At 39.0% G+C, this 23,594-nt stretch overlaps 1 protein-coding gene across 1 annotated transcript in view; it reads left to right on the forward strand.

Moving 5' to 3' along the window:
- Positions 1–23,594, forward strand: part of LOC106064690 (serine-threonine kinase receptor-associated protein-like) — a 57,618-nt gene that overhangs the window by 22,041 nt on the left and 11,983 nt on the right. The window contains exons 4-6 of the mRNA XM_056033737.1: positions 494–593; positions 13,495–13,632; positions 20,497–20,633. Of these exons, the coding sequence (XP_055889712.1) occupies positions 494–593; positions 13,495–13,632; positions 20,497–20,633 (375 nt within the window). The remainder of the gene's footprint in view (positions 1–493; positions 594–13,494; positions 13,633–20,496; positions 20,634–23,594) is intronic.

Raw genomic sequence — 23,594 nt, forward strand, 5'->3', positions numbered from 1 at the left:
AAATAAAGATTTTAAATACACTGTTTGAAAACAATGAGTCAATTAAAATATTTTTTGTAGTCTCACACAAACAACATTCAGAAATAAAAATTTAGTTAGAAAGCGGGCTATGGAAAAAAAAATGGATACATTAACACATTTTTAAAACATTGTAGGCATAAAAAATGAAACCCATATATCAACTGGACAAAATAAACTCCACACAACTGCCCCTGTGCAGACACTGTGCCCACCCCTTTGCCCCTCCCTAATCCACCTTAGGTAGACCCTACTTCCACTACAGCCCAACATAATCAACACCCTGTACAGCAGTGTTGACAACTGAAGAAAATAGCACACTTTTTTTCCTTTGCACAATCTGCAAAAGAACTGACAGCTCAGCAGCAATAAAGCTGGTTAGAAGAAGAACAACAACTGTACAATTTTTCTGACATTTTTTAAGAGTGTTAACAATATTTCAGTTAGTATTTATTTTTATGTTTTATTCTTACAGATCCGAAAGTCTTTAATGGCCATTCATCTAATATAAAAGCTGTTCATTTCAACAAAGAGTGCACTAAAGTTTTGAGTACCAGTGATGATAAAACACTAAGGTTGGATTTTTTTTATGACTCTGTAAAGGCTAACTTATTTTGAATGTAACCACCTAGTCAATAAGACCAAGAAGAAGTCCTCTAATGTTTAATAGACATCTTTCAAGCTGATGAAAATGTATTGCACACGATAGTGATATCTTTTTGGTCAAAGTTACCTAAACTAACCATTTTCGTTCTTTTTTTCTTGTGAACTGATTTTCATGACACCTTCCAACTTTGTGATGGAATTCCTAAAGGACTGGAAATTTCAGGTTCCAGTGGGCAACTTCGCTTCTGGGACTTATGACCAGGAAATGGGTGTACCCTAGGGCAGAATTCTCTCAGTAACCCTGTTTAACATTAAAATTAACAGCATTATAAAGGCTCTGTCCCCTGGCATAGAGTGCTCTCTGTATGTTGATGATTTTGTCATTTTTACATATGGGAAAAACATGAATACTTTAGAAAGAAAATTACAATTATGTTTAAATAAACTTCAAAATTGGGCTAACATTATGGCTTTGAATTTTCAGACTCGAAAACTGTTAGCATGCATTTTTGTAATTAAAGGGGAATCCATCCATCCAGGTTTATTTTAGACAAAAAGATCTCTGTTATTAAAACTAAATTTTTAGGCCTTACCCTAGATTCAAAATTTAATTTTCTCCCCCATATTAAAGAACTAAAGAAAATAAGCCACAAGACATTAAACATACTCAGAGTACTCAACAATACAGACTGGGGAGCTGACAGAGATACCTTGCTGCCACTTTTTCAGTCTGATCTGATCCATGTTGGCATTTAGTGTAGGCTGGGTGTTTCCTCAGGCTTTTTTTTTTTATATCAGACCTGCCCACCGTTACGCAAAAATGCGTATTCGTTACGCAAAATCTCAGAAAAATGACCGTCAGTACCATGGGCGTAGCCAGGATTTTTTTCCGGGGGTGGATTTTTTTTCTCATCCCCTCGACCCGCGCGCGAAAAAAAAATTATATGTATTTATATGTGTGTGTGTACATAATCTTTATTACATTCTGACCCTTCATTCTTTCGGAAGACGTTTATTGTGCACTAGAATAGGTTCTTCCATGAGTTAGTGGAAAATGCCAGTTCAATCCATGGGGTCTGGGGGAGCGCTAGGAGCTCCCCCAGCACGGGGCGAAGCCCCGCCGCCAAGCACTATTTCTGGTATTGAAAGCCAACAAAATGCATATTCTGAGGTATCTACACTGCATTTTGCTGCTATTAAAAAGTTTTATTTCAAAAACCTAATGTGCTATTCTTAATGACTTAGACCCTCCCGCGCCGTTCGGCGCATTTGCCGTCAAGCTGTTTCCATAAAAATCTGTCTCTGGTATCGTCTGAAGCCTCTTCCCACCTGCCATGAGGACCTCCATGAATGAGTGGCGTCAAGTTGTACTAGGATATCATTGCAACTCTTCTTATACGTAATTCATTTTGTTGGAGAACATGTCCCGCAAACCTCATGCGTCGCTCTCTCACAATCTTACTAAGGGGTCGACTCCCAGGTCAGCATAGGATTTCATTGATTTAGACCCGATCTCTATAACTGACTCCTAAAATCTGTCTTAGCCATCTTTGTTGAGCAACATTTAGTGTTTTTCAATTTCGGCAGATGACTATTCAATGCAGTTTATTAATGGAGCCCTGCCACTGGTAAAAATGTGTAACCTCTCTTGAATACGCTCTTGGAATTAAGTGACTGTAATTTGCTTTAGATTTAATATTTAAAAGAGAAGTTTTATCGTCAAAATCATCTGTTGGGGGTTTTCCACCTCAAAATGCTCTGTAGGGGGATCTTAAACTCAAAACCATCTGGAGGGGTTTTAAACTTTTAAAAAAAGCCATCTGTAGAAGAGGGGTTTAAACTCAAAACCCCCGATTGGATTGGCTACGCTCAAATAATTTTAGTGTGTAATTTGCTTTTTTATATTGAAGAGGTATTTTTAGCATCAAACCCCTCTGAATGGGGGTTTAAACTCAAAACCCCTTCTGGCAATGCTCATATCATTTTGTTTGAGTAATTTGCTTTTTTTTTCTTACACTGAAGATGTATTTTTAGCCTCAAACGCCCCTGGCTGGGGGTTTAAACTCAAAATCCCTTTGGCTACGCGCATAGATTTTAGAGTGAGTAATTTGCTTTTATTTATATTAAAGAGGTACTTTTTAGCTTCAAACTCCACTGGAGGGGAGTTTAAACTCAAAACCCCTTTGACTACACTCATAACATTTTGAGTGTATAATTTGCTTTGTTTTTTATTATTAAAGAGGTATTTTTTACCTTCAAACCCCGCTGAAGTGGGATTTAAACTCAAAACTGAGTCAAAACCCATTTAGCTATGCTCATAACATTTTGAGTGCATAATTGGCTTTTTTTTATGTTGAAGAGGGGGTTTATCGTAAATTTTAGAGGGGGTTTTTAAATCAAAATCTTCCTTAACTGTGTTCTTGGAATTAGGGGATTTTCGGTTGCATTTTTTTTGTTTTGTTTTATAGAAGAGGGGGAGTTAACTGCAAAAAACCCAGGTAGGGGGTTTAAAACTCAAAACCCCTGGTAGGGGGTTTTAAACTCAAAACCCCTGATAGGGGCTTTTAAACTCGAACCCCTCTGGTAGGGGTTTTAAACTCAAGCCCCCCTGGTAGGGTTTTTTAAACTCGAACCCCCATGGTAGGGGGTTTTAAACTCAAAGCCCCTTTGGTTGTGCTGGGGCAAGTGATGGTTTAGTATTAAAATCTCACCTAAAATAAACAAAATCGAAGCAAAAAATCAGTCACTAAATTCCGACCCCTCCCCCCCCCCCCCCTACGCCCATGGTCAGTACGCAAATACGCATTTAACCCGTCGCGTTACGCATTTCGTATCCTTTTTTTCCCCTCTCTTGTCTAGCTTATGAGCGGTCACGGAGGTCACACTAAGCCGTCCTGTTGGGGGGGGGGGGGAACAGAATAGGTGGGGGAACACATTGTGTCCAGATCAGATTTAGTCTAGAAAAGAAGAACGCGAGAGTGAGGGAGTGAGGGAGTGGCGGGTTGGTACCGTCAGTTAGCTGATACAACAACGTGACTTTTTTTTTTGTAAGTTCATTAGTAGAAATTAATTATGTTGAATCCCTGATTCCCGTATTCATTTGTTTAGAAAAAAATATCGAAATGCTATCGATTCAAAACACATTGAGTGACATTGTAGATATCTAATCTAGATCTGGATTCTAGATCTAGAATCTAGATAACTTGTTATACAGGAATAGATCTAGCAGCTTTCTAGCTAGTCATTATGTTATGTCATGATTCTCTACATTACTCTACAATCTAGATCTAGATCCAATCTAGTTGTAGTATGATTTAGATTGACTAGATCTAGATCGATAACATCTACTATCTACTACCATCTAGTCAAGATCTAGACTAGAGTCTTAGTCTTAGTCTTAGTATAGAATACATCAAGGATGAAGGTAGGCCTACGAAAGTTTGGAGTAGACCTACGTTTGTAGCGGATCCACGGCATCGGAAATACTCTTGAGCCCAGATCTAGAGTAGATTGTATTCATTATATAGACATAGATCTAGTCTAGATATCATCTCTATTGTCGTATTGATCTAGATTTAGATTGTAGATCTAATCATGACATCTAGATCTAATATTATGACAAAATAGTGGATCGCGTAAGTGTTACGCATTCTGGTGCCAAAATACGCATTTTGACCATCAGCATTTGGACTTTTTTGGTAGGCAGGTCTGATAGTATATATATATATATAATTCCCGCATTTTAAGGAAGTTTTTGGTCTTGGCAACTTGCTCCAATACTGAATTAAAAGAGCATCTGGGTCTGAAACTATAACTGGGATATCCATGGGACAAGGTGGGATTGGCCAATGGTCCCTTCTCCGTCATCCACAGAGCTCTCCAAATGTAACTATTTTGCAGTAGAAAAGCTTAAGGTGAACTGTGCCCTGGGTATACCCTGTGAAATTGACACATCCTGTATCCAGGCCCCTTCACGCTATCACATTCACCAGTTCCAGAAAAACACTTTGTGATGGATTTATATCCAGTAGTAGAGCCTAGTGAGACATAGACCTCTGTCTGGAGTAGGGGTGCACCGGAGAGTTGCTCCGGCTTCTGCCGAATATCCGGCATTTTTTACTATATGGTGCTATTCGGCTCCGGTCGGATATCGCTACCAGATAGTAAACCGGATAGTAAAAATTACACCTGTTTAATATGCATAAAGTGGACCTCGTTCCATTAATGTCTGTTGTAGACTGTATTAATGTTTATATTCAAACAAAATAATGTGCTTAAAAATAGAGCCATTATGAATATGCACCAAACATCGTTTATTATAAAGACAAGGCGTGTTAATAACTTAATATAAATAGAAATGAAACTTTACATCATAAATGCGCTTTACATACAGAGCAGCAATGGCTGACACTTTTTTCAATTTGTCTTGACCTTTGAGTAGGTTAGTTAACATGTTAAAATGCTACATTCCTTGACTACGTCATGCTGACCAGACGTCTGTCTAGCTGTGCGGGTATATCTCCAGAGGTAGAGATGAACAACTCCCACCCCTTTTATTTGTTTAGTCCATCACATTGAGGTTTTTTTTATAGGCAGGTGACCACAAGTTAAATACAATGGACGTAGGTTTCATGTCAGCCTATTGACACTCCAGACTAATGCAGTCCAGACCTTCGTCAAAAAGCACCTAGGGGGGGGGGGGGGGGGGAAGCTCCACTATTATTCGCCTTAGTGAAATGAAATGCAAGTGGAAAGGCAGAGGGGTTATTACTCTTGGTCATTTCCAAGCCCCCAGACCCACACGGGGGAGTATTGCCACAAAGTGGAGGTTTGAAGTCAGAGAATATGAGAATAACTCCTGGACTTAACTACAGACAACCAACCATTAAAACACATTTTATAAAGAGCCAAAGAATCAAATCCACTGGAGCTCTAAGTAGGCACGCTCGAAACAATTGAGAGCTATCCAAAAACAGCCATCCATATATACACATACCGATCAGCCTTCAAAGCCACCATCAATGCTGGTCTTGGTGCCTTCCTGGTCTTCCCCCAAAATAAACACTTTGAAATAAGTGCACCCCTGCACCATGTGGCAACTACTGCTCAAACTTCAAATCTAAAATTACTGGAGCCCATACAGAATGCTGCCCTGTGGCTCTGTCTCTGCGTTTTGTACATCACAAATACCAAGTCTCCACTTGTAGGCTGGAGAAACCCCCATGGATATCAGAATGAAATAGCTTGCAATGCAGTACATAGTCAAGCTAAAATCCAACCCCATGAACCCTGCTTTTGACTCCATATTTAACCCTGCAGATGTAGAACTATACAATCAAAGGCCTAAAAGCTTACAAACATTGGGCCTTTAAATGAGAGAATCCATTCAAAATTTAACTCCACCCATTGACCAAGTCTCTAATATAGAAATCCCTCAGAACGCTCCTTGGTTCATTAATAAACCTAAATTAAATTAATCCCTTATTAATTTTAAAAAAGAAAATACAGACCCAAACACAAACTATAGGGAACTGCTGGAGAGCTACGGAGATTGTGGCACTATTTACACTGACAGATTCAAGATGTATGGAAAGGTAACTTGTACCTGTTCTTTTCGGAACAAAACATTTCTCGTAGACTCCCTGATGGATGCTCCATCTTTACGGCCGAGTTAAATGCAATCTCACTTGCAATTATGCCTGTAAAAGTATCAGACAGGAGAAAATTCCTCATATGCTCTGATTCCAATTTCACATTGTATCCTTTGGGGCGAATGAAGACTTCCATTGGTACATAAAAGCCTAAAGCTTTTATATAAAAAACATCTGACCATAGGGATGCTACCTTTATTTGGATTTACTCCCATGAGGGCATAGAGGGAGCGCCCCGAGACATGACGTTAAACTGCGCGCCTCTTTCCTTAGCACTATTGGAGCTCAAAAGTGCCCTACTTCTTTTCTATCATTGTGTCTGCCTCCTCTTTTCCTCAGTCTGCCTTCATTGATCATCACTCTGTCTCCTTATCTCTAAATATCTCACTACGTCCTAGACCAGTCCCTTTGCCGTGGACTGCGACTGGTAAGAGGGGATAAAGAGATCCTGGTGTTTGAGTGGTGGCTATCTGAGGATAAACCACCACAACACAATACTTTGGCTCCAAGTTCCCCTAGACCTGAGGCCCAGATGGCCCGCTCTGGGTCAACCGGCTGGTCATGCCGAGCTACCAGCATTCGACCTATGCTGGAGGGTCATTAAGGGAGCTGCTGTATCGGACACATGTCCGATGCAGCAGCTGACTGAGTATAACACCTGTGTAGCCCTGGCGGGCTCATTCTGGACTTCCGAATGGCCCGTCCCCTTGTTGGACTCGATGGCGGGTGGGGAGCACAGGTGCTGAACTAACAAGAATATATATGGACAAAAAAAAAACCAACAAACTACTTGCCCCAGATTTAAGTCTGGGCAAGAGACGCCGTATTGAGGCAAAAAAAGAAGGAAGCCACAAAAAGCTGTACTACCTGGCCATCATTTTTGGTTGTCAGGTGCACAGAGGAGGGGAAAAGCCTGACAAAGCTGAGCCCTTTCCTTATCTATAAGGGACTCAAGTCAGTAGAGGGAGAGCCCAAGAGTGTGTCTAAGCTACACAAATCAATGGAACTTCTTGTAGAAGTAGATGGCAAGACACACTCTGATGGGCTTTTAAGATGCAGAAGACGCTGTGATCTCCAAGTGGAAGTCATGCCACACAAGAGCCTGAACACCAGCAGAGGTGTAATCAGCTCTATGGACCTACTGGAATGTTCCGAGAAGGAAATTGTGGAGAGCATTGAAGGAGTCACCCATGCCCGGCGCATTACCAGGCACAGGGATGGTGAGGAGGTCAAAACCGCCACTATTATCCTCACATTCGGAACTAGGACACCACCAGAGTATGTGAAGGCATACCTACAAGTTCCAGTGAGGCCCTACATACCTAACCCCATGAGGTGCTTCAAGTGCCAGGGTTATGGACACGGCGCGTCAGTCTACAAGAGGAACACTGTGTGTGCCAGATGTGCTGGAGAGGGTCATGAGGACAAGGGCTGCACAGCCCAGTTCAAATGCCTAAACTATCACGCTGGCCACTCAGCCTACTCCAAGGAATGCCCTGTGTGGAAACAGGAGTTTGCCGTGCAGGAGTACAAGGCAAGAAATGGATGTACCTTCAGCCAGGCGAAATCGGCTGTATTGGCCCTACCCAAGGGCCAATTAGGCGTGACAAAGACCTACGCCCAGGCTGTTGCTAAGATAGGAAGATCCATAGCCACACAGAAGGACACATTGACCCCACCACCCCCTCCTCCTCCTCCAACTCAGAAGAAAACACTGCCAAAGAACACACCTCTCAAGAAACAAGAAAGCCCTGTTGTCATGCTAAAGAACAGGTTCTCTGTGCTCGCTGATGAGAGCATGGAGACTGATCTGCATGTCAAAACCAATACTCCGGGAGAACCCGGAGACATGTCTGACACAGGGTCTCCTCAGAGAATCCAGCCAGACACCCCAACCTCTACCGAATTAGAGGTTGACCAACTCCCTAAGGGAAGAAATCAAAGCGGAGAGGATGCCCGAGTTGAGAGAGGAGGAAATAACCTCCGCTCTAACCAGAGGGATCTCCCCTCTCCAGAGAGAAAGACTTTCCCCAAAGGGGGGTTGTCCTCCTCTCCATCCAAACCCAAGAATAAAAATACCAAGGTCACTGGAATAAAGGGAAACCCCTACGGGGGCCTCCCAAGGCCAAATAGCTCCAAGTAGGTCATCTAGAATAAGCCATGGATTCCAGAATTGTACAGTGGAATTGGTGAGGCCTCAAGGCCAATTATGAGGAAATGCAGCTACTGATGGACTCTGAGACTCCTGTAGCTGTCTGCTTACAGGAAACATTTCTGAAAGATAGCATCAGCTTCCGAAGCTACAGTGCTTACAGCAAGAACGTTGAGGATGCAGAGAGAGCATCAGGTGGAGTTTGTATCCTTGTGAAGGATAGCATCCCCCATGATAGAGTAGAAATACAGACCACACTACAGGCCGTAGCAGCTAAGATAACCCTTCACAAGGTTATCACTTGCTGCAGCCTGTATCTACCACCAGGCGCTCCATTAAACCAAACAGAAATGGAGGACCTATTGAAACAACTCCCCTGGCCTTATATAATCCTTGGGGATTTCAATGCCCATAATACCATGTGGGGATCCAACAATACCGACACAAGAGGTCATATGCTGTAGGATATCTTCCTCCAACATGATTCATGCATACTTAATGATGCATCATCGACCTACTTGCACCCAGGAACTGGATCTCTCACATGCATTGACTTCACCGTATGCGTCCCTGGACGACTTTAAATGGTCAGTTAGCAATGATCTAGGGGGAAGTGATCACTTCCCAATCATCATTACTAACAATCTCCCCTCATTGGGACGACCTCAGCGTTGGAAACTGAATAAGGCCGATTGGGAACAATTCCAAAAAAGATGCTCCGATGATATCACAGAAAATATCCTCGATGAACAGAACTCAGCTGATACCTTTGCTAGCAAGCTACTTAGTATAGCCAGGAAAGTTGTCCCCCTAACCTCTGCAAATCCAAAACGGCCTAGCAAACCATGGTTTGATACAGCTTGAAAAAAGTGCTATTGGCGATAGGAAAAAACGACTGGCTGCATTTATAAAGAATCCTTCCCAGGAAAACCTAAAGCTATCCAGGATAGCTAGAGCAAAGGCTAGACTACCTATACGGTCAGCCAAAATGAATTCCTGGAGAAGTTTTGTCGGCAGTCTGGATGCCAAAACTTCTGCTAGAGCGTTTAGAAGGCAGTAAGGCGAATCAAAGGGAAAGAATCAAATGCAATAGGGCATCTGAAAAACCAAGGACGAACTGTCACGACCCCAGAGAAATAGCTGACTGCCTTGCATCCTCAATAGCAGATAAATCATCCACTGCACACTACACACCAGAGTTCCAAAAAGTCAAAACCAGGGAGGAAAGACACCCCATTGATTTCAGGTCAGAGAACAATGAAGACTACAACAAACCATTCTCGCTTGAGGAACTGAGGAATCGCTGGACAAGTCACATGACACAGCGCCTGGAGAAGATGAAATCCATTACCAGTTCCTCAAGCACCTTCCCAAACCCTCATTGGCAGTCCTGCTAGGGGTCTATAACTGTGTGTGGCAAACAGGCACTTTCCCAAACAGCTGGAGGAAAGTCACAGTTATACCGATACCTAAACCGGGAAGAGACGGCTCTGACCCAGCTAACTATCGACCAATAGCACTAACAAGCTGCATCTGCAAAACCATGGAAAGAATGATTAACAGTAGGCTGGTCTGGTACCTGGAGAGGAATAAAGTGATCTCCAACTACCAGTGTGGATTCCCGCAGGGGCGGACAACAACTGACCACCTGGTATTAGAAATGCATTACTCAGAAGAGAACATCAAGTAGCTGTATTCTTCGATATAGAAAAGGCCTATGACACAACCTGGAAACATGGCATTCTACGTGACCTGGAGCTTATGGGGCTTAAGGGACACCTCCCCCGTTTTGTGGTGGAATTCCTGAAAGACCGAAAATTTCAGGTTCGAGTGGGCAACTCCTCTTCTTACACTCATGACCAGGAAATGGAAATGACCAGGAAATGGGTGTACCCCAGGGCAGCATTCTGTCAGTCACCCTGTTCAACATTAAAATAAATAGCAACATAAATGCTCTGTCCCCTGGCATAGAGTGCTCTTTGTATGTTGATGACTTTGTCATTTTTACTTATGGGAAAAACATGAACACCTGAGAAAGAAAATTACAGTTATGTTTCAACAAAATTCAGGGTTGGGCAATCGATAATGGTTTTAAATTTTCGGACTCCATAACAGTTAGTATGCATTTTTGTAATTTAAGGAGACACCACCCAGACCCTGAACTATTTATACACAAAAAGAAGATCCCTGTCGTGAAAACTACAAAATTTTTAGGCCTCACCCTAGATTCCAAATTTAATTTTCTCCCCCACATTAAGGAACTTAAGAAGAAATGCCAAAAGTCATTAAACATACTTAGAGTACTCAGCCATACCGCTGGGGAGCTGACAGAGATACCTTGCTGCTGCTATATCAGAGTCTAATTCGATCCAAGCTAGACTACGGATCCATAATATATGGATATAAGAATGAAAAAGCTTGCAATGCAGTATATAGTCAAGCTAAAATCGAACCCCACGAACCCTGCTTTCGACTCTATATTTAACCCCACAGAGGTAGAATTATACAATCGAAGGCCTAACGTCATACAGCCGTTGGGCCTTTGAATGAGAGAGCCCATCCAAAATTTAACCCCACCCATTGACCAAATCTCTAAAATAGAAACCCCTCAGAATCCTCCTTGGCTAATGAATAAACCCCACATTAAGGAACTTAAGAAGAAATGCCAAAAGTCATTAAACATACTTAGAGTACTCAGCCATACCGCTGGGGAGCTGACAGAGATACCTTGCTGCTGCTATATCAGAGTCTAATTCGATCCAAGCTAGACTACGGATCCATAATATATGGATATAAGAATGAAAAAGCTTGCAATGCAGTATATAGTCAAGCTAAAATCGAACCCCACGAACCCTGCTTTCGACTCTATATTTAACCCCACAGAGGTAGAATTATACAATCGAAGGCCTAACGTCATACAGCCGTTGGGCCTTTGAATGAGAGAGCCCATCCAAAATTTAACCCCACCCATTGACCAAATCTCTAAAATAGAAACCCCTCAGAATCCTCCTTGGCTAATGAATAAACCCAAATTAAATTTATCCCTCCTTAATTTCAAAAAAGAAAATACAGACCCAAGCATACTACAAGTCCACTATAGGGAACTGTAGGAGTGCTACGGAGATTGTGGCATCATCTACACAGACGGATCCAAAATGGCTTGAAAGGTCGCGTGTGCCTGCTTCTTTCGGAACAAAACAATTTCCCATTGACTCGCTGATGGCTGCTCCATCTTTACGGCTGAATTGCATGCAATATTGCTTGCACTTATGGCCGTCAAAGCATCAGGAAGGAGGAAATTTATAATCTGCTCCGACTCCAAATCTGCATTGCAAGCTTTGGGGCGGATGAAGACTGACATTCCATTGGTACATAAGAGCCTGAAGCTGTTGGACCAAATAACAGCCGACCATAGGGATGTCATCTTTATCTGGGTCCCCTCCCATGTGGGCAATGAGGGAAACGAAGCCACAGACAGAGAAGCAAAGAGAGCCCTAAATCATGCGGTGTCAGGAACCCAAATTCCCTGCTCGGACCTGAGACAAAGTATTGCCTCTGCCACCTATCAAGAGTGGCAGGACTGATGGGAGGCTGAGACTCACAATAAACTCAGGCAGATTGTGGCGGATGTCAGGTGGCGGTCCACATTTAAGGGTCTGACAAGGCGTGGTAGCACGACCATGTCCAGACTTAGGATTGGCCACACCTACATCACACACTCTTTTGTGCTGAAGAAAGAAGAGCCCCCACTTTGTGAGTATTGTGACTCTCGCCTCACCATTGAACATATCCTCATCGACTGCCCCAGATACCAGGATGTCAGGTAGAAATATTTTAGAGCCACTAATTTAAAAACACTATTCAATAATGTCGACCCTGGGAAGGTACTGGGCTTTATCCGGGAAGTGGGGTTGTCTACGAAGATCTGATTTATGAAATTGTAAACATTAGATTTTTACCAAATTATTAAATTTTTACTACCTCTACTATTTTAACTGTGAATAGACCTTGATTTTAATGATTTGACTGTATGGAATTTTGCCCTTGTTATGTGGAGAGAGAGTGGCCCTTGAGGGACTGCAGGCACGACATGTCCTAAATTGTGCTGATGGGCCTAAAATCAAATCAAATCAGCATAGAGGGAAACAAAATGGCTGAGAGAGTAGCAAAGAGAGCCCTAAATCAAGCGGTGTCAGAAACCCAAATTCCCTGCTCGGACCTGAGACAGAGTATAGCCTCTGCCACCTACAGTGAGTGGCAGGATCGCTGGGAGGCTGAGACAGACAAAATGCTTAGACGGGTTGTGGCAAATGTAAGGTGGCTGTCCACATCAAAAGGTCTAACAAGGCATGGAAGCACGACCATGTCCAGACTTAGGATTGGCCACACCCACATCACACACTCCTTTGTGCTAAAGGGAGAAGAGCTTCCTTTGTTAGAGTACTGTAACTCCTATCTCACCGTATAACATATCCTCCTTGATTGCCCCAGTTACCAGAATATTAAAGGAAAGTATTTTAGAGCAGGCAACTTAACTTTGGTTATGTCAACCCTGGGAAATTACTGGGCTTTATCCGGGAGGTGGGGTTGACTACTAAAATTTGATTTTGCCCATGGCTTAATTGTGCCGATGGTACAAAAACCCAAAATTGATACACATTGTTTAATATTTCAGCAAAAGCATTGAATGATGAGTAATGGATAATATAATGTTCAGTTTGATATTGGTCATTATTAAAAATAAAATGTAAATTACTAGTAAATGAAACTTTTGAAGTCCTGTTATAATTACAGAGTGAGTTTGCATTACTAATATATATGTAGGCTGTCTTTGAGCTTCCATTTTTTGTGTTGATTGCAAGTCAAGGGCATGTTTTGGTAGGACCCTATAATCACGAGGCAGAAATTAGTTTATAACCATAAAATTTGTATCATTAAAAATTTATTGACCTCTCTTCTGTATTTATTTAGTTTGTACATATGTTTCTTAAGTATAAATTTTAATGAAGGCAATAGTGCATTATGATTTTTATGACAGAATTTTTTTTCAATTACTTTTTCATTCAGAGTTTGGGATGTAAATACTTGTCAAGAGATTCATAAAATAGAAGTATCATCACCCCCTGGAAGTCTAGAATTAACATCTGATGGCACAATTTTTACTGTGGCATATGGACATTTTACTGCTTTCTACAATGCAGAGACGTAAGGGATTCTTTGTTATTATTTGTATTTTATGACTATTAAACTCAATTTTATTTTCTTTTTTATTTTTCATAGTTTCCATAATTTTAGAAATTTTACTCACCATTTCTTACAAAGCTTATATCAAGTCACTCTATCTTTCTGCCTGTTTGTACACCTAATATCAGATCAAGTTGAAATTTTGCTAATTTTTTTCTTGTACCTGACAAAACCTGGTTTAACTCAATCAGTACTGAGCGTCTATTCCATAGATGGTCCGACTGCCCTAAACGCACGGAACGTCTATCCCATAGACGTTCTTACCCTACCTTTGTTTCGTTGCATTTTTAAATTAAAATTTTTAACTAACAACAGTGGAACTATTTTTACTTTATAAAAGAGTTCTTCATCCTTTGTTTACATAGAAATTAGAAGCTTTTGGCTTTATTTAGACATTTATTTATTACTTTTTTTACAATGTAAAAAATGATGCCATGACTACGCTAGTCTAAGATACACCCACAATATTTACTACTGAAGAAACTTTATAATTATTCTAAAATTTATCACAAATAAATAGTAATAATGACGAATTTGATCTAGATATTAATGAGGTTTTCATAGAAACTTTACACAACCTAAGTTTAGATCAAATCATTAAAAAGCCAACTAGATTAAACAACACATTAGATCTCTTCTTAACCAACAGACCTGGATTAGTAGTTGATTATGATATTATCCCTGGTCTATCAGACCATGAGATCATAAAAATACACAGTCAGATAAAAGCAGTAGCCAATACAAAACCCAAAAGAGAAATCTTACTCTGGAATAAATGTAACCTTACACAACTACACCAAGCTGCATTAAACTTTCAACAAACTTTCTTATTAGAAAAGACATTAACCAACCAGTCAATGACCTCTGGAATTTCATTAAAAACCCCAGGATGTCAGGGAGAAATATTTTAGAGCCACTAACTTAAAAACACTATTCAACAATTTCGATTCTGGGAAGGTACTGGGCTTTATCTGGGGTGGGGGGGGGGGATTTGTTGTTTACGAAGATCTGATTTATGAATTTGTGAACATGTATTATTTACATTAGATTTTTACCAAGTTATTAAATTTTTACTACCTTTACTATTTTAACTGTGAATAGACCTTGATTTTAATGATTTAACTGTATAGAATTTAGCCCTTCTTATGTAGAGAGAGAGGAGAGTAATCCTCAAGGGACTGCAGGCACGACATGGCCTAAATTGTGCCGATGTGCCTAAAATCAAAATCAAATCATTAAAAACCATCTTAAAAGCATTATAGAAAATCATATACCAACTAAATACACATCAAACAAAATAAATAAATGCTGGTTTAATAATAGACTAAAGAAGCTTTGTAAACAGAAGGAAAACCTATATAGAAAATTTAAAGAAACTAAGGCAGAAAGAGTTTACAAAAAGTATATAAAAATTAAACACTTCGTATGATCAAGAGAAATGCTGCATTCATCCTTAATCTTCGGAATCGAAGATAATGCCTTATAACTTTATGCTTGCATTAAAGATAAAGGGCATGTCCCACAAAGTTGAAATTTATCCAAAAGAATATTTTTTCACTATTGAGTATTTATAAAGAAAATGTAACAAATTTGTTAATTCTAAAAATTTAAGACAACGTTAGCTTAAAAGAAACCAACTGAAAATATGATAATAATAATAATAATCTTTACTGTCCTTGTATAAGACTTATTTATTAAAGATTATTGTCATAACCATATAAAACTGACAGAATTTCTTCTAAGCCATTGAGTGTCATAGCATCAGCTTTTAGATTTGTAAGTAAAAGATGCTCAACAGTCTTATAAAATAACAGTCCAGCTGGCATAACACACAATCAGGCAGCCATCCACTGTTGGACACATCAGATCATCTTTTAGCCAATGTCAGGTTTCTACAATAAATAAAAAAAAATATATATTTATATATTTATTTAGTAATAGATACACACATAAATGAAAAATTAAGTAATATTAAATGAATATGAACATTAATATCAGCCTAGAGGAAGTGCTACTTTACTAGAATATAAATAGATTATATACTATAAAGGTCTATAGTAGATCTATCTTAATTCTTATAATTCTTGGAGTCTAATGATGAAAGAGTTTAGTAAGTCTAGATTTTATTAATTTATAAATCTAGATCTATACCTTCCATAAGAATGATATGTAAAAATTATATGCTTTCTAAAAACTATTGTTACTATAGACACTATAGTGACTATAAGTGATAATAGTCTTCTAAATCTTGTAGTAGGCCCTACTATAAACAAGAATAGACTTATTTTTACAGACCAACTAGAGATTTAGACAGAACCTTCCCCAGGACATAGAATCTATATATATTAAAGACCACTAGTGAAGTGACCTAGCCCTATAGCCTAGGCTAGTCACTATATAAGTCATAAGACTATATTTTTATATTCCTATATTATTGTTTTTTTTTTGTATTTATTTTTTATAGTAATTTATTTATACTAAATTAGATCTACGACTAGAATTCCTAGATCTACATCTAAACTAAGACTCTAGTAAAAAAAAATAAATATAGATCTATGTAGCTAAAAATCTATTATTAGATATCTAAATCCATATCTAGTTACAATCTAGAAATAAGACCAAATTGTCTACGTTAAGTTGGTCTTAATAACAAAAAAGCAAGATCTAGACTCCTCTAGGCGGTCTAGCTAGATCTAGACTCCTCTAGGCGGTCTAGCTAGATCTAGAATCCTCTAGGCGGTCTAGCTAGATCTAGTGTCTTGAGCTCGACATTTTCCCGTGATTTCCATACTATAACGTCACTTCCGCTTTCGGCCATGACAGAGCCATTTCAAATCTCGTTATTTTTTTTACACTTTCAAATGACTTTTTCTAGTATAAATATGTATTTCTTTTAACTCAAATTTTTAGGAACTATATTTGATACCATCTACTATCATAATCAATAGTTATCTCAATTTCGATAAAAACCTCTTCAGTTGGTCTTTAACCCAAAAAGTAAGCAGACAGCTGCAGAGTGAATACATAAACAATGTAATATCTAAAGATAACAACAAAAACCTATGGTCATAAATTAAATCTAAGAAACTGGAAACAACAGGCATAGCGCCATTAAAAGATGAACATAACATAATACATAATGATAATGAAACTAAAGCAAACATCCTAAACAAATACTTTGCATCAGCATTCTCAGCCCTAGGAGACAAAGACATTACTTAATTTGAACCAAGTAGACAAAATAGAAGATGTAGTACAAGAAAATGGAACCCAAAAACCATTAGCCAACACCAAACCAAATAAAGCTTCTGGACCTGTTGGTATTCCAGCTAGATTACTCAAAGAACTAAGCAATGAGCTAGCCCCAGTGTTCAAATACTCTTTCAGGCATCGCTTAACCAGGTCAGAGTACCAAAAGGACTGGAAAGAAGCTTATGTCACCTCCCTATTTAAAAAGGGAAAAAAATCTGACCCAGGAAACTACAGACCAGTATCACTTAACAGCATCACATGTAAAATCTTAGAACACATAATATGTAGCAACGTCATAAACCACTTAGACAAACATAATGTCCTCACCCTATACCAACATGGCTTTAGGAAATATAGATCATGTGAAACACAACTAATAGGACTAATTGATGACTTTTCAAAAGATTTAGATAATAGTGAACAACTAGATTTTTCCAAGGCTTTGACAAATTTCACCACCATAGTTGGCTTAAAAAATTAAAATATTTCGGCATTAATGGTCCATTGCATCAGTGGATTAAAGATTTTTTGATAGGGAGAGAACAAACTGTAATAATAAATGGCTCTAAATCAACACAGATAACAGTAAACTCAGGTGTACCTCAAGGTTAGGGTTATAGGGTTTGGGTCATCTGAAAAGATGTCTGAGTAAGGAGGAGGCATGGGTTCATATCCCTCCGCTGCTACCATGTTAATTAGGTATTAAAGAATCAAGGCAACGAATTTCAATGTTGGGGCCGTACACTTTTATTCAATCATCACTGGGGGCCATCTTGGGCAGAACTGTTTGTTCACAACAAAAAGACGCATCAGTAAGAATGACTAAGGGCTATAACTTACATATATCAAGTATTAACATTCTTCCCTTTCTATCCAAGAAACATGTTCACTGCAAACATTCCAAGACAAACACATGGCAGAAACAATCTCATTTTTTAGTTCAGCCAATTTCACTATTGTGAATATATTTAAAAATGAAACTAATAATTATGCATTTTTCAACATTTGACACATATGAAGCTGTGACAAGTGTTGTTATTGTTGTGAAAGTTGTATGCTAACACTTGAACACCTAAAGACTAGATACATACACTGGTAACGATGAGTTCCAAGCAACTAACAATAGATGTGTTTATATGTCATGTCCTTTTTATCCTGAGACAAGACAGGTGCTTTCCTAAACAGCCGTAGGAAATATGGGCACCTGCTTGCAGCCCCCCCTGGATTCTGAGTAGCCTAATTCTAGCCTTTTTTTGCACCATCAGATCAATTAAAATCTAAGTAGCAACTGAAAAGGTAGTGCTTCCACTGATGACCGCAGTACAATTGTAGTAGACTAGCCTTGGCTTATCAGAAATAGATAGCTGACCATGTACGTGCACCCCTCTGAATTCTGAGTAGCCAAATTTCAGCCAGTTTCTTACAATTTCAAATCAATTAACTTCTGCTTCCACTGAAATAAAGTTAACATGGATAAGCTATTGTAATAAACTAGAAAAGGCTAATTTGTAGTTCATGTCTGACCATGTGCGCTTTATTATAGACTTGCAATTCAATAGTCTTTAGCACGTTAGTCGTAGCTTTTTTATTTTAGTCAAGGCCTAGAATGTGATAAAAGTTTTGTTGTTGTTGCTTTATTTTTGTTTTGGAGGAAAAAATCCTTGCTAGCTGTCATTAGATTTGATATATGTGGAAGTATCTTTGAACAAGATTGAAGAGCACATTCATCTTGGTACATGTATTTAGGTCTTGCTGAGTTCCGTTCGATGTTAGCGCTTGATAAAATAGCAGGTTAAACACAGTTTACAATAGAAGATATGTAAGAAAGCTCTTCACATGATATCGTCTGAGTCAAAACATTGATTTGTATCGACGGAGCACTGACAGCAGCAAGAAACCAAAATGCACGAGCAGAAGCAGCATGAATTAACTGCATGTTCTTGGTATTTCCTTAATAAAAAATGCAGATATCTCAGGTACTAAACAGATGTGTTTGAGTGTTGGATTCGTTGATGGCAATTGTACTCGAGAAGAATTCATTGGTTTTGTCACTGTTGTTAAGATAGACGCACTGACTAACGTCATTGTCAGCAAATACATTATGTACAGTCTACACACGATGGACTGAGAAATACGAATTCATTCTTACTCTAAGTCACAGCTTTGAGAAGATCTTTGACCATTGGAGACGTTATTCTAAAATAACAGCTGTAAGTGAAACCAGACAAACTGCATATGTGTAATGAGTGCCTGCTTCTCCTGTGTTTCTGATTTTCCTTTTATCCATCCATCCATCCCAGTGGCGCTACAGCCCATGGAGGGCTCTGGCCTGATTTAACAATCCTTCCATTCAGATCTCTCCTGGGCCTTTCGTCTCCACGCCTTAACCCCAAGCTGCTTCCTTTTAATTGTTGTCAATTATTCCTCAGTTCATGCACTAGTTTTTGTGATGTTGCAGTCTGTTCATCTTACCTAAGTGGCCACTTAACAGTACATTAACAGTAACATTAATGACATAATCAGAAACCAGCTTCACTATGCTGAGGAACACTTCAGGGATGGCATCTTGAGTAAGGTGCTGGCAGACTAACATGGTATTGAGTTGGTGCTGCTGAGAGTTTGCATTCGACAGACTCACCCAGTGAAAACCACATGTTTGGTTTTTGGGATTATTACAGAACACAGCTTTATATTCCATATCTTGATTCGTTAATTTCTTCATTAATGTCTCGCTTTTCAAGCAAATAATAATGCTCTGTTCAACCTGTTTTGTTTTCATCCTAAAATGATGCAAGAGCTGCAACGTAAAGAAGAATATCAGAACTACCAGATAAGCGTTTATCGTCGGCTTGTCCATCGCGGCAAGAAGCAATTCAGTACCAGTATTAAAGTTATTGACAGCTTTGGCAGCGTTTGCATATTTTGTTTGATCGACCATTAGGATACATGAACCACACGGATAAACTTACAACTGTGTACAATAAATAGTTTATTCACATGTTAGTTATTTTATTTTTATTTCATGAAACAAGTATTTACCTTGAACTTAATATAGCATAGGTATGGGTGGGGAGGGGCACCAGTTCTTTTCTTTAATATTCTTTTGTCAGTTGTAGTCAAACTGAATTTCCATTTGATTGGACCAATACAAATTATCTTATTTCTTATCATGTCTAATAAAATAAATGAAGCTTCGACTTTGAGCCATAGATGGCAACTTGCATCCCCTGTAAAAAAATCCTGCGGGTGCCCATGGTAGGAAAGCCACAATCATACCAATACCTAATCCGGGAAGAGAAGGGTATCGCCCAATAGCATTAACAAACTGCATCTGCAAAGGGTGATAAATAATAATAAGCTGTTCTGGTTCCCTGAGAGAGATAAATTAAATTGGGCTTAGCAATAAGAAGTCATTATATGATGGTCTTAAGGTTATGGCTTAGAGATGTCAATATCAATTATTAAAGCTACAATAATTTTTTCTCTTAAATTTGAGCAGGGATATATATTTATAATTTAATCAATTTTGTGCATAATTGAGTCATGCATATCAAAACTTTCCAAATATTTCAGTTATGAAAAAATCAAAGAGATCAAAGCTCCTGCACCAATAAACACAGCTTCATTACATCCATCCAAAAATTTTTTTGTGTGTGGTGGTGAAGACTTTAAGATGTATAAGTTTGACTACTTTACTGGAGCCGAAATAGGTAAGAACTTTGGGGACTAGTGTAATTTGGGGACAGTTTACATTTTGTGACAATGAACAGGTTGATCTATGCAGAGTTGCCTACAAGTACGCATCTTGTGTATTTTGTATGCAAATGGACACTAAAATACATGACTGGTTAATTGTCTGAAAATACACATTTCCCCCTCTACAGGAAAAAAAAAATGTAGAAAAAAAAACAAACCAGTAGTTCTTGATAATCATATATATAGATCGGTGCTTCAATGCCTGAAAATGAACTATTCTTATTAGATCTACCATGGGATAGTATCCCTTTTTTTTTCATTGCGCTGACGCGCGAAGATTTAAAATGTTAACTACATCTTAGTGATCTAAATAAAGCTGAGTTCCTTTCAATGTGTGACAATGTGTCAGTTAATATGAAGTATTCAAACTGATTGGGAATTAAAGGATTGATTAGTTCATCTAGACTGGATCTAGAACTAGAGATATTTTATGATGTCAGGCACCTATAAAAGAATTTGCGTAAATCTAGATTTAGAATTAAGATCTACAGTCTAGTTCTAAATAGATCTATATTATTCTAGATTTAGATATAGACACTAGCGGATCCAGATCTTTGGAGGGGGGGGGGAGATTTTTTTCCAAACCCTAACCCCAACGCCAAGTAAACCCTAACCATATGCATAAACGTGCGTACAGCGCGCGCGCACACACACACATACATACATACATATATATATGAGAATAAAAAAAGCAGCATTTCTCAACCTTCGGCGAAAAACAAACCAACTGGGGCAGCGCTATAAGGTTCTCTAGTGGGGACGGGGCAAAGCCCCGACGACAAAAGCGTTTTCTTGCTTTTTTCGTTTCTGAAACGCATTCTCCTGACAAGTACAGGTCATTATTCATCAGTTCGCCCCAAACTCCAAAAGTGTTTTCTTGCATTCTTCACTCCAGAAACAAACGCTATCTCCTAACAAGTACAGCTAATTATTCATCTGTGGAGTTCGGTTCGCCCCGACGCCAAAAGCGTTTTCTTGCATTCTTCACTGCAGAAACGCATTTTCCTGACAAGTACAGCTAATTATTCATCATGGAGTTCGGGGTAAAGCTTTGCAAGCTTTGGGGTGGATGAAGACTGACACTCCATTGGTACATAAAAGCCTAAAGCTGTTGTACCAAATAACAGCTGACCATAGGGATGTCACCTTCATCTGGGTCCCCTCCCATGTGGACATTGAGGAAAATGAAGCAGCAGACAGAGAGAGCCCTAAATCATGCTATGACAGGAACTCAAATTCCCTGCTCGGACCTGAGACAAAGTATTGCCTCTGCCACCTATCGAGAGTGGCAGGATCGATGGGAGGCTGAGACTCACAACAAACTCAGGCAGATTGTGGCAGATATCAGGTGGCGACCCACATCTAAGGGTCTGACAATGCGTGGTAGCACGACCATGTCCAGACTTAGGATTGGCCACACCTACATCACGCACTCTTTTGTGCTGAAGAGAGAGTAGCCCCACTTTGTGAGTACTGTGACTCCAGTCTCACCATGGAACATATCCTCATTGATTGCCCCAGATGTCAGGGAGAAATTTTTTAGAGCACACAACTTAAAAGCACTATTCAACAATGTCGACCCTGGGAAGGTACTGGGCTTTGTCCCGGAGGTGGGGTTGTCTACGAAGATCTGATTTTTGAATTGTGAACATATAATATTTACATAAGAATTTTACTGAATTATTACATTTTTACTGCCTTTATTTTTTTAACTGTGAATAGACCTTGTTTTTAATGATTATATAGAATAGAATTTAGCCCTTGTTATATAAAGGGAGAGTGATCCTTAAAGGATTTACGGGCATGACATGGCCTAAATTGTGCCGATGTGCGTAAACTCAAACGTTAAGGAAATTAAATTAATGAATTAAGCTACTTCAATTAGTCTACTAAGTAGAATAACATTGATTTAAAAGGTTCTTTTGAAAAAGACATGCATCTTCATTAAAGCAATTCTTACAAAGTTCTGATGTATCACGGACATATTTCTATTGATTTACATTTTATCATAATATTGGCGCCTTTTTGTGCAAACAGATTATATCTGCTACAAGATGTCTTGCTAAACATGAGGAAGAACTTACAACGATCAAGCTCATTACAAGCTTACCTGCTTTACAAAATGTCTCTCACACTTCAGTAACCCCTTTTAATTTTATTTTGACCTGCAATCTTCTTACTTGGAGATAAAATGCATTGTAGATCCAATAAGATTTTGTTTCTGAAGCACAAAATGCTTAATGGAACTCACTGAGGAAACTTACATCGTTCGCCCTTTTGTTTAAGGGGGCAGCCGACATTATTTTTTGGCTTGGATGGGCCTCACTAGCACGAGTTTATGATGTAAGCAAGAGAAAAGGTGGCTGCTTGGTTTGGTTGTGTAGGCTCAATAGATTCTGATGAAACCATGAGGTAATTAAGCCAATAAATACTGAGGGGAAAATTGAAGAGAGAAGAACAAGCTGAAATAGAAAAAACATATTTTTTAAATTCTCACTTCACTTGTGTTTCTGCATACATCTGCTTTCAAGTGTAGTTGTACTAGATGTTTGAAGCTACAAACCAACAACCGAGTATGGTTCCACTAAAAGAACAAACCAATAATAGTTTTTATTTGGAAATTTTTTGGGGAGGGGGGGGGGAATACTCTGAGCTAACTTCACCCTATTAATCACAGTGCTTGGAATTACTAGGCACTTTTCAAAATTAATTAACCTCATGAGTCACATTTTCCAAATCTTTTTTTTTTCTTATTTGGCTTTCAAACCCTTGATTGACCTAACCCTCCTTTTATATTTTCTAGGCAAGGTATTTCATAGTTATCTTTATATGTTGTAGATCTTTTCTGTGCTAAAGTTTAGATTAATTGGGAGACAGGGAAAACACCACAAGAACGGTCAAAAAATTTTTGGACT

Source organism: Biomphalaria glabrata, chromosome 6 (genome assembly GCF_947242115.1).
Source record: "Biomphalaria glabrata chromosome 6, xgBioGlab47.1, whole genome shotgun sequence".
In the NCBI taxonomy this organism is placed as follows: domain Eukaryota; kingdom Metazoa; phylum Mollusca; class Gastropoda; family Planorbidae; genus Biomphalaria; species Biomphalaria glabrata.